Here is a 13,154-nt window from a genome sequence, read left to right on the forward strand (position 1 = left end):
TAAAAATTGAAAGAGATGTCAACCAAATACAGTGTGGGGATCTTGATTGGATCCTGATTCCAATAAACAATTGTAAAAAAAAACATCAGACTGAGAAATTTTAACACTTATTACATATTTTATGACATTAAGGAATTATTAATTTTTATTGATATAGTTAATGACATGTAGAGAAGAATCCTTTTACCGCTGCATACTGAAACATTTACAGATAAATGATATTTATTTTATTTTTTTTTTTTTTGATAAATGATATTTAAAATTTTATCTAAGTTCTGTTAGACCGTTGTTTTTCAATTAATTTTTGGTTTTATAGTTATTAAATTTCTTAATTTTATTATTATGATTATGTTAGTATTTTCTTATTTCTTGAAAAGGCTGTGAATGATACTTCTGATTTTTAATGTCTAATATTCTATTTTTTGTTGCTTTTTAACTATTCTGCAGTTACTTTATTTCTTTTTTATCCAACAATTTGGAGTATATTTTAATGTCCAAATGTTTGGGATTATGGTTGTTTGTTTACATTTTTTTCTTAATGATTTCTAATTTTATTTCCTTCTAAATAGGGAATAAGATCTTAGCAGATTTTGCTTTGTACTATATTGATGTTTTCTTTGTATGTTAATTTATAGTCCATCTTTGGAAATGCCCCTTGGATTCTTGGGAGGGAAAAGGTATATCTTTGCAGTCTGTATGTATGTTTTCAGTCATTCATATATATTGGTTTCATTTAATAGTATAGTGCTTTTATGTCCCTATTTTTACTTAGAGGTAGTATATTGTTGACCAAGTACAATTGTGTTTCTGTCAAATTTTCCTTTTGTTTTTCAATTTTGACTACATATTTTGACTAAATATTTTGAAGTTATTTGGCATGTCACAATTCATTCTCTAATCATGGATTTCATCTTTTTTCAATATAGGATCCCTTTTTGTATCAGATGTTTTCTATATTGAATTCTGCTTTGTCTAACACTTAATATTGCTCTCTCATCTCTCCATTTCTTGATGTTATGTCCCATTGTTTTGTTTTTAACCTTTCTGTATAAGAATGCCTCATGTAAACAGCATATGGTTTACTTTTATTTTTACTAAATCCGGTGATCTATTTTATAAGAGATACTGTTTATTGAGAAATTTCTTACTATGTGCCAGAGAGTATGCTAAGAAACTTTCTATATACAAGTTCTCATTTAATCTTTAGAACAAATCCAAGAAGATGACTCTATTGTCATTATTTAAAGATGAAGAAATTGAGGTTCAGAGAGGTTGAATAATTTACATAGGTTGTTCTTTCTCTCTATGTGATTGCTGGTAGAATATTCCTCCTTCAAATCCTAAATTGTATGGCTAGTGGATGTGTATAGCAGATGTAACCAGACTTTTATGGTATTTATCTAAAGTCCTTTGCTAGATTGAGGAAGAGTCTGTTGCTGCTTGGGAAAAGGACAATTTATTCTTGAATAAATTAAAACTGTCTATAGTTCTTCCATTACTAAAACACTGCCTGGAAAACTACAACCTCAATGGCTTCATGTCCCAGAATACAATAAAATCATTTCCGGTCCATATTACTAGGAGTTGTTTTCTCTGAGTAGGTGTAAAAAATCACTATTGATGTCAGGGATACATCAGAGGCTGGTGACCCTTCCCCAGCTGCATTAGAAAGCAGCTTCCTCACAGTGGCAAAGAGGCCTTCCTCCTGGTCAACTAAGTACAGGTGTATCTACAAGAGATTATGGAGTCGGTATCAGTGAAAATATACTGCCTTCCTATTTGGCCCACATTTGTTCTTTATGGTTCTGGTTTTTGATGGAGATTTCTTTGTGGAAATTCCTTGCGGGATATGGAGGTTCACAAGTATTCCGTATTTCCTGTGCTGTTACAGTTTGGCAAATTTGTCTGTGTTTCATCAACATTTCAATGGGAAGGCTGGAGGGGAGGGGGTGTGGGGCTGGCACTACCAGATGACAGGCATTAAGGAGGGCATGTGATGTAATAAACACTGGGTGTTTATACAACTGATGAATCACTGAGCTCTACCTCTGAAACCAATAATATACTCTGTTAATTAATTGAATTTAAATTTTTAAAATTTTGAAAAAAAAAGAAATCAGTGATCCATTAAACTCTTGAATTCTAAAAAAAAAAAAATTCAGTGGGAAGATAAGATTGAATAAATTAGTTGCTAGTAGTTTATCTTAAGCAAGAAACTTTCAAAGCCATTAGACATTTCTTTCTGCTTTCAAAGAGCACGAACTATCTATGTGAAGGGTAGTGACATTAAGAGATAGGTGAGGGGTGTCCTGGAATACCTGCTAATAGTTTACCAATATATTTTCTTAAGATGTCTTATGAAGTTAATGAGTGCCGAAAGATTGAGTCCCTTGAAAATTTGGACCTGGATTTTGATGGTGATGTCACAGAACTTGAAACTTTTGGAGTAAACACCACCAAACCATCAAAGTCACCAAGTCCAGCAAGTATTTCCACAGTACCCAAAACAACAGATACTCCCACAGCTCCCAGCACAGCAACCACATCTGTGGTACCAACTGCACCAGACATTTCTGCTCATTCTAGAAGTTTATCTCAGATTCTGATGGAACAGTTGCAAAAGGAGAAACAGCTGGTGACTGGTATGGACGGTGGCCCTGAAGAGTGCAGAAATAAAGATGATCAGGGATTTGTACCATGTGGTGAAAAGCCATCAAATTCTGACAACTTTTTGGCGCAGGATAATAACTTGAAAATGTCTGATTCTTTACAGTTAGAAAGTTCTACAGAAATTGAAACTTCTCATAAAAATGATTTGACTACTGATAAGGTATATGCCCCTGAAAAACTGAATGTTCTAGAGAACACAGACAATTCAAAGGAAAAGACTATTACCTCAGAACCAGTAAGAAGTGAAGATGTAATTCTTTGCAATAGTGATACAGATGAAGACTGTTTAATCATTGATACAGAATGTCAAAATAATAGTAATGGAAAGACAACTGATAAGAATTCTAATTTAAGTTCTAAACCAGCTAGCCCCAATTCTTCCTCAGCACAGGCCTCTGTAGGAAACCAGACTAATGCTACTTGTAGTCTTGAAGAGTCATGTGTTTTAAAAAAACCTATTAAACGAGTATATAAAAAATTTGATCCAGTTGGAGAAATTTTAAAAATGCAGGATGAACTCCTGAAACCAATTTCCAGAAAAATACCTGAAGTGCCCTTAATGAATTTGGAAAATTCTAAACAACCTCCTGCTTCTGAGCAATCTGCTCCTTCAGATGCCTCTAGTTGGCCAAAATCTGTATGGCCTTCTGCATTTCAGAAGCCAAAAGGACGTAAGTAAATATTTACAAAGACCTTATATATTAACTGTTTGCCTCTTCCTTATCCTTAGTTTTTTCTCCCTCAGTCCCTCACTTTCTCTTTGTTAGACCTGCCTTATAATATTACATGGTCATTGATACTTCATTTTTCAATCTAGTGTGTCAGCTTCCAAAATCTTCTCTTTAAATATGTACACAAAGTTGTATGGATTTTTGTAATTTTTAAACTTGTGTTTATCCAACATGTACAGTGGCTACTGTAACTGCAGGTAATGTTGCTCACTGAACTGATGAAGGGGAGATGATCAAAAATAACCATAAACATTTATGAATCCAAAATTTACTAATTCATGATGTTGGACTATAGTTTTATACCTTTCACTTTCTGAGATAATATAATGCTGTAGCTCAGCTCTGCCTGGTTTAGACAAAACATCACTTTTTTAAAATTTCTTTTCTTCTTCATATGTTGTCTCACTAATTTAAACTTGGCTAGGGTTAATGAAAGTGGTAGTTAAAGCTTTGTCCTAAGCTCTTGACTACATTTCCAGTAAAAGTAAACAGAAATGGTAATAGTTTAAGTGTTCAACTGAGGAAATGGAAAGTTAAAAATAGTTAATAAAAACTCAAAAATAGATAATTGAATTGTTTTATCTTGAATTATGTGTAAAGAGCTAATGTATTTTAAAATAAAAATGAGAAATATAATTATTTTTAAAGGATTGCCATATGAACTTCAGGACTATGTTGAAGATACATCAGAATATGTAGCTCCCCAGGAAGGAAATTTTGTTTACAAGTTATTTAGCCTGCAAGACCTGTTGTTACTTGTGCGATGCAGTGTCCAGAGGATAGAGACCAGACCACGTTCTAAAAAACGGAAGAAAATCAGAAGAGTAAGTTGTTACTTGGGGAGTTAGGATGTGGTAATATAAGTGGATAATCAAATATTTCACATGCCATTATTACGAAGTTTAATTTTAAACTGTTGATCACTATTGGAATTATTCCAGAATGAGCTGGGGTGTTTTGTTGGTTTTGTGTGTGTGTGTGGTTTTTTTTGTTTTTTGTTTTTTTTTTTAGTAAAATACTGAAAACACTTTTAATAAGGGAAAGTGGAAAGTGTTAAATATAAAATTCTTGGATGCCAGTAACATTCTAACATAGAATTTATAAACTTAATGAAAAATTGCACCATCACAGATTTGACCTAGCCAGGTACATATATTCCTGCTTTCTGTTAATTTGGAATTCCTTGTGATATTTTAGCCCCTTTTTCTCTTACTTTGGGGATCTTCTTTACTCATTTTAGAAGTCCCACATTTTGAAAGGGGGACTTACAGACATCTTTGAAGTCTTTGCAGAATTGTTAGAAGACCAGGCATATTCTTTTTCCCCTGTTGGTCTTTTGGGGGGGAGGGGGTTGATATAAAAAAATTTTTTTTTCAGTTAAAAAGTTCTTGCTACAGTTTGAGTAATTGGTTCTTTAAACAGTTTTCCATACTTGATGTTTGAAGTTCACATTCAGATTAGTTTGATTTTTGTGTGTGTGGGACCACTGAATTTGCTAAATAAAGAAGACCCTCTATATTATAGCTGATTATAATGATGTCTTTCATTTTTACTTAAGAGAATTTTTTCTGTTGAGTATATTTGTCATTGTGTGTGTATATTTATGTTTTTTATTTAAAAAGTTACTTGTTTTAATTTTGCTGTCTCATCTTCTCTCTAACCTACCACTGATAAGTATCCTCAATGACCACTTTAGAAGTCATTATGTTTGGGGCTAGGAGTCAAGTGATCAAAAATAGTGATGTTCTAGCCTTGACCCTTGTGGATCAAGTCACTGATTACTGCTTTGTCACATTAAGGAATAATTTGGAAAATAAAGGAAGGAAAGGAGGGAGAGCAGATGGTCCAACCTTTCTAAACTGCTAATAGCAGAATCTGTCACGAAAAAACTCTAAAGCTAAACCATCAGGATCTAGGATCTTTGTCCCCTAGAATCCAATAGACTTGGAGGATCTTTTGCTTGATGATACTGTTACCTTTGTCAAATAGAAGGGAGATTGTGAATACATTTTAAAATTCTTAATTCTCATAATTTGGTTTTTTATCATTGGTTCAGACTTTAAATTTTAAAAACCAAATAATTTTGAATTAAATGTATGAGGTAGTATTTTTTAGAAGAGAAAGTCAAGGAATGACAAAATACTAAAGATTTTGTATTAGTCTGCTCCTAAATACATGCTAATATTTTCTGAATTAAGAGATTTTAGGGATCCCTGGGTGGCGCAGCGGTTTGGCGCCTGCCTTTGGCCCAGGGCGCGATCCTGGAGACCCGGGATCGAATCCCACATCGGGCTCCCGGTGCATGGAGCCTGCTTCTCCCTCTACCTGTGTCTCTGCCTCTCTCTCTCTCTCTCTCTCTCTCTCTCTCTCTGTGACTATCATAAATAAAAAAAAAAAAAAAAAAAAAAAACGAAATAATTTTAAAAAAAAGAGAGAGATTTTACTTTATTTACTGATTTTCCTATCTTATTTATATTTAATTATGATCAGTTTAATGGCTGTAGCATGAACATCTTGAATATATGTAGTATCAGTGCTGTGTATTATATTTTCAGTGTTTTATTTCTTTAATTTTTACTTGATACCTCTCTTATTTATTTGGAAGCTAACCTGATTTCTTTTACTTTTTACCCTTTGAACCCATACCACTTTGTATTGATGTGCCAGCTCACAGCAGTTAGGAACTATTGATGGGCCAGTATTTCTTAAGAACAGCTTAGGGATATATGGGATACTGAGTTAATTCTTGAAACAGACAGCCTGTTAAGGACATTGTCATTCTGTTGATTAAAGGCAATTTGTAAGTGTTGGGACAAAACCTTATAGATGTGAATTCACTCTTCATCAAAATATATCAAACCAGTTGAACCCCAAAGAATATCTAAATAGAAGCCTTATGTTTTTGATGATGTCAAACCCAGAGTAAAATTTTAAATTTTTCAGTGAATGTTTATCATACTGTACCTTTTTATTACTTGTAATCATTTAGTACACATGATTTAAATCCCTTGTAGAATGAATTTCCCTTGGAATCAGGTCCTATTTACCTGTTTCTCCCAAATGTTTTATATCCTAGAAACACAATAAACAGGTATTAAGTAAATGAGAAGAATTGAGGGGTGAAGAAAGAGGAGGATGGAAGGGAACTTTAGGATAATTTAAGCACTAGTTTGAGAAGTTTTGAAGTAGCACTATTTAAACTCTAGGTAAGAAAGCATTCTTATTAAGTACTTAAAAACTGACTTGTTTAGATAAAGCTTTAAAACACTTAGAAGTAAAAAAAAAAAAAAAAAAAAAAACACTTAGAAGTCTCTTCAACCCCTGATACTAGCTATGAAATATCTATTTAGGAATGTATGGAAAAATTTAAAAGGTCTATGTGAAAAATTGGAAGACAGAACCAAGAAAAGCTTTCAGCTGGGGAAAATAAGAGTTACTATTCAAAGAAGAAAGGAATAGTAAATTTAATTTTTATAGTTTGAAACTTTGATTGGAATTAAAATTTCACTCTAATTTTAGAATACTACCATAAAATATTCAGACTTTTCTTTTCCCTTGGCTTCCTGGAGGTGGCAGTAGAATACATACAGAAATTAAAACCAGATTCAGGACTTAGTTTTATAGATATAAGGCAGTATTATCATGGAAAAATCAACTCATGATCCAAAAAGGGTATATCTTCTATATCAATTATTCAACTCTGCTATAAACTGGCTCTGTCTCTGAGCAAATTTCTTAACCCTCTTGACCTCCATTTCTTTTTTTTTTTTTTTTTTTTTGACCTCCATTTCTTTAGCTTATGGTAGTTAAATGCAGATTACCAATTGCTGAAGAATTATTATATAATAAAAAGCTTTTACCAGTAAAATTATCTTAATCACAATTTAATTTTTTTAATTGAGACGACACCATAGAGTCCTTATACTTGAGGTTTGGCCCCTGGAACAACAGCTTACTTACCAAATACACAAAACCTACTATATAGAATTGTTAAATTAGGGCAGCCCCGGTGGCGCAGCGGTTTAGCGCCGCCTACAGCCCGGGGCATGATCCTGGAGACCCAGGATCGAGTCCCACACCCGACTCCCAGCGAGGAGCCTGCTTCTCCCTCTGCCTGTGTCTCTGCCTTTCTCTCTCTCTCTCTCCCTCTCTCTCTCTCTCTTTCTTTCTATCTCTTTCTCTTTCTGTGTGTGTCTCAATAAATAAAATCTTTAAAAAAAAAAGAATTGTCAAATTATTATAATGTATACTCAAAACTAATATTAAACTGTGTGTTAATTATACTTCAATTTTTAAGAAAGCAAAACATTGTTCTTCATCTCAGACTCTACATTTTAACAAAGTTATTCACCAGGTTATTCATATACACATTAAAATAAAAGAAACACTACTTTAAGGTTTTACAACATTCACAGGTAATCATTTGAACCAACCCTACTGTTAACAAAAATTTTACTGGATTTGAATTATTCTTAACCACCATCATTGTTCCAAGCTCACTAAATTTGCCACTTTGTGAAAATCAGGAATTCTGAAACATTTGTGAAATATTTTCAAGTATATGAATAGTGGCAGCTTAGTATAATTTCAAAAGTACTAACTAGTTATATCACTTTGAATATATTTGTTAAATCTTCTATTTCTCCTTCAGCTGGAAATGAAGAGACTACTATTAAGAGTAGAATATTCTTTGACAGAAATGAACTAACGTGAGCACAGTGAACATAACATGACATTATTTCACAAGCATGTATTTCCTTGCATATTCTACTTTATACTAGTAATGGCCACAGTTACTTTACTTAATCTATTTAGTGTCCTGACCATTAAACTCTAAGTGGATAATTTACCAGGTACTTAGTGTTTGAAACAAGCTTTTGTATTAATCAAGATAAAGACACTCACAGGTGTTAATGTAGGTTTTAATGCTTATACACTTCATTCTTAGAATGAAAACAAGCTGCCCAGTGTATTTGACCCTGAGATCATTTGTCTCATGCATTAAAGGGGCCAAAAATTCTTACCTTTTTTATCCTCTGAGAATTACTAGTGTAACAGTCTTTCTGGTATCCAGATTTGAACCTCTGAGAATTACTAGTATAACAGTCTTTCTGGTATCCAGATTTGAACCTTTGGGCAATTATGTATCATAGGCTCTGTTCCAAGGTTGCTACTGTCAGTTGCATTCCCTGATAAAATGTGTAGATAGGGAGGTACAGGGATCTTAGGTGGAGATGAGGGAGAGCTGTTGGTTCAGGATCTCTTATTTATCTATCTACCTCTGTGTGTTGCCCACATCTAACAAGGGTTCTTTTCATCTTTCTGTCTGAATTCTGCTGTATTTGAAAGTATGAAATAAGATTACCTGAAAGCATTTTGAAAGTGGCAAAACTATATAGGCAAATGTATTTGCTATTAAGCATAAATTAATGGAGCTTTGAAAAAGTATAACCTTGCATTTCAGCAATTTCCAGTTTATGTACTACCAAAAGTGGAATATCAAGCTTGTTATGGTGTTGAAGCTCTAACTGAAAGTGAACTTTGCCGCCTGTGGACTGAAAGTTTATTGCATTCCAACTGCTCATTTTATGTTGGTAAGTTATACACCAGGCTTTGTTCTCCTTTTTAATGCCATTGTAAATATATACTTTTAATCAATTATAAAGACTTCCATTCTGTACTTTCTGCAGCTCTCTTATTGTGTTAACATTCCTTTCTACTACAACACCATTCCTACTGCAGTGGGGTGGGGTGAGACTAGTAAGATCAGATGTTCCATTTCCCTCTTATTCAATGTTTAGTTGTGTTTGAATGTCAACATAATTGTTTTATTTTTGAAATATTTTATTTTACAGTGTAATAAGCTAAAACTATAGAAGTGTTTTCTAACAAGCTTCTTTTAAACTATTGATTGAGCCACTCCAGGCACCCCAAGAAAGAATTTCTTAGCTAAAAATTAAAAGTGGACTAAAACAAAAGGAGCAATAACTTTTCTATATTTATACATAATTTTTTTTTTTTTTTTATGATAGTCACAGAGAGAGAGAGAGAGAGAGAGAGAGAGAGGCAGAGACACAGGCTCCATGCACCAGGAGCCCGACGTGGGACTCGATCCCGGGTCTCCAGGATCGCGCCCTGGGCCAAAGGCAGGCGCCAAACCACTGCGCCACCCAGGGATCCCTATACATAATTTTTAAGTGTCCACATGGTACTCTTTCTGAGATAATAGAATAGTTGTAAAGTACACCATTGATTTGATATTTTTTTCTCTTCCATTTTTAACTTTTTTTTTTTTAAGGTATATTTATTTTAGAATGGGAAGGGTTAGAGAAGAGTAGAGGGAGAAGGAGTGTTAAGCAGATTCTGCACTGAGCCCAACGTGGCTAGATCTCACCACCCTGAGATCACAACCTGAGCTGAAACCAAGAGTCAGATGTCCATCTGTGCCAGTCACTCACCCTTTCCATTTTTAACTTTTAAGTACATTTTTAGAAATGAAAAGAATATAAATATACAGCTCAGGGAATTATAACAAAGCCAGCACCTCTGTAACTACTATCCAGATCAAGAAGCTGAAAATTTACCAGTGCCCCAGAAGACCCACAAGTGACCTTGCCAGTCATTGCCTTTTTCCTCTTTTCCAATGGCAATCATTATTCTGATAGTTTTGTTTTGCCACTTGATACAAATGGAATCATAAAATAGTAATCTTTTGTTTATGCTTCCTTTCAATTAACATAGTTTTTGAAATTTATCCATGCTTTGTGTAGCAGTTGTTTACTTCTTATTGTTTTGATATTCCTTTGTAAGAATATACTACAATTTATCCATTTAACTTCTATTTTTTAAAAAAGTATTTTATTTGAGAGAACACACACACACACACACACACACACACACGCAGGGGGGAGGGGCAGAGGGAGAGGAAAATGCAGTCTCCCTGCTCAGCAGGGAGCCTGACATGGGGCTTGATCCCAGGACAGACACTTAACTGACTGAGACATCTGGGTACCCCTCTACCCCTTAACTTTTTGATACACGGTTTATGTGGTATTTAACTTTACATGGAATATCAAGATTTTGTTTTCCATTTTTAACACTATTTATTGAAAAGACCACCCTTTCTCTGCTACTCTTCAATGCTACTTGTATTATAAATCATATCTGTGAGTCTAATTCTAGACTATGTATCCTTCAGGCAGTACCTGTTTTAATTACTCTAACTAGAGTAATTACTTAATTTTTCTAGGTACTCTAGCTGGACAATTAACATTGTAAATTACTTTATAAAATGTTCTACTCTGTAAAGTGAATCTTGTCAACTTATTTTTCTTCCAGATTCTTGGCTATTCTTGGCCATTTGTATGTACATTTTGGAATCAGCTTGTCAGTTTCTATCAACAACAACAAAATTGGGATTTTTGTTAGCAAGTACATTGACTCACTGTAGAGTAAATCGATAGCTTCACAATAACATATCTTCCAATTTGTGGACTTTATAAAATCCTTTATATATATCTTTAATTTCTATTAGTATTTTTAGGATTTTCTATGTAGAGATCTTGTATAACTTTTGTTAAGTGTATTTTGGTATTTGATATTTTAAGTTATAAATGATATTTCTGACATTTTATTTTCTTGTGGTTTATTACTAAAATATAAAATTTATTTACATATTCATTTTTTAAAATATTTTTATTTATTTATTCATGAGAGACACAGAGAGAGAGGGAGAAGCAGGCGCCATGTTGGGAGCCTGACGTGGGACTCGATCCTGGGTCTCCAGGATCATGCCCTGGGCCGAAGGCAGGTGCTAAACCACTGAGCCACCCGGGCTGCCCACATATTCATTTTCTATATTGATCTTATACCTAGCAACTTTGCTAAACTCATTTTAATAATTCAGGTTTTTTAATTAACCAGTCCTGTCTTCTGCACATAATGGCCATTTTATTTCTTCTTTCCAATCTTTATACCTTTTTATTTTTCTTGCCTTCATTGGCTCACACTTGAATACAAGGTAAATACAGGGGCTTTTTCCTCATTTCTCATCTTAAAAGGGAATGTTTTGTTGTTTTTTAAAGATTTTATTTATTTATTCATGAGAGATGCAGAGGGAGAAGCAGGCTCCCTTTGGGGAGCCTGATGTGGGACTCCATCCCAGGTCCCTGGGATCACAACCTGAGCCACCCAGGTGCCCCAAAAGGGAATGTTTTTAACAATTCACCACGTGTTTTGAAATTTTGTATAGGTTTTTGTAGATACCTTTAATTAGAATAAAGAAGTTCTGGGGATCCCTGGGTGGCTCAGCGGTTTAACGCTTGCCTTTGGCCCAGGGTGTGATCCTGGAGTCCTGAGATCGAGTCCTGCATGGGGCTCCCGGCATGGAGCTTGCTTCTCCCTCTGCCTGTGTCTCTGCCTCTCTCTCTCTCTGTCTCTCTATCATAACTAAATAAATGAATAAATAAATAAATCTTTTTTAAAAAAGTTCCTTTCTGTACCTAGTTTAAGAATTTTTTAAAGATTTATTTATTTATTTATTCATGATAGATATATATAGAGAGAGAGAGAGAAAGAGAGAGGCAGAGACACAGGAGAAGAAAGAGAAGCAGGCTCCATGCCGGGAGCCCAACGCAGGACTCAATCCCGGACTCCAGGATCACGCCCTGGGCCAAAGGCAGGTGCCAAACCACTGAGCCACCCAGGGATCCCCGTAGTTTAAGAATTTTAATCATGAATTGGTTAAAAAAAAAAACTTATCAGATATTTTCTTTGCTTTTATTGATATGATGGTATGACTTTTATTCTACTAATGTGATGACTCCTGTTGATTCATTTAAAAATATTAATCCAACGTTGTGTTTCTGCAATAAACCCAGCTTAATCATAATATATTACTCTTTTTACATATTGGTAGATTTAGTTTAATATTAATTTTTTTTATTTTTTAAAAGTGCTGTATATATTTATTTACCCATAATACTTGAGCTCAAAGACTTCATTGAGCTCAGTGTATAGTAGCAAAGAAGTATGAAGTAGGTATCTTATAGAATCTTTTTACTTTGCAGTGTTTAATATTTTGGGTGATTTCTTTTTTTTTAATAATAAATTTATTTTTTATTGGTGTTCAGTTTGCCAACATACAGAATAACACCCAGTGCTCATCCCGTCAAGTGCCCCTCTCAGTGCCCGTCACCCATTCACCCCCACCCCCCACCCTCCTCCCCTTCCACCACCCCTAGTTCATTTCCCAGAGTTAGAAGTCTTTTAATATTAATTCTGCCATCTGTGTTTATGAGTGAGATTGGCCTATAACATCTTGCCGAGGTATTCGTATTAAGGTTATGTTTATACTGTAAAATGAGTTGGTATTATATTCCTTCTTCTTCTCTTATCTGGTAGAATTTCTATAAAATTGGTATTATTTCTCCTACAAATAAATGTTTGGTACAAGTTACCTAGGAAGCAATGGGCCTAAAGTTTTCCTTTTTGAGAAGCTTCTAATTATCAATTCTGTTTTTAAATTAATTTTAGAGCCATTCACATGTTTAATTTCTTGCATCAGTTTTGTAACTTGTGTATGTTTTTAAGAAATTTGTTCAGTTTTTTTTAATTTTCAAAATTATTGGTGTAAAAGTCTTTATCATATCCTCTTACGATCTTTTAATGTCTGTAGTACCTGTAGTAAATTACTACACATCACTAATAAATTTGAGTTTATATCTACCCATTTTAATATGTTTTCTATTTAAC

General features: G+C 34.0%; 1 protein-coding gene across 4 annotated transcripts in view; it reads left to right on the forward strand.

Moving 5' to 3' along the window:
- Window positions 1-13,154, forward strand: part of ICE2 (interactor of little elongation complex ELL subunit 2) — a 63,028-nt gene that overhangs the window by 30,642 nt on the left and 19,232 nt on the right. For all 4 annotated transcript variants that reach the window (XM_041744811.1, XM_041744810.1, XM_041744812.1 and 1 more), the window contains 3 exons: window positions 2,351-3,341; window positions 4,050-4,225; window positions 8,866-8,995. In XM_041744811.1, the coding sequence (XP_041600745.1) occupies window positions 2,351-3,341; window positions 4,050-4,225; window positions 8,866-8,995 (1,297 nt within the window). The remainder of the gene's footprint in view (window positions 1-2,350; window positions 3,342-4,049; window positions 4,226-8,865; window positions 8,996-13,154) is intronic.

This window comes from Vulpes lagopus, chromosome 2 (genome assembly GCF_018345385.1).
Source record: "Vulpes lagopus strain Blue_001 chromosome 2, ASM1834538v1, whole genome shotgun sequence".
NCBI lineage: Eukaryota > Metazoa > Chordata > Mammalia > Carnivora > Canidae > Vulpes > Vulpes lagopus.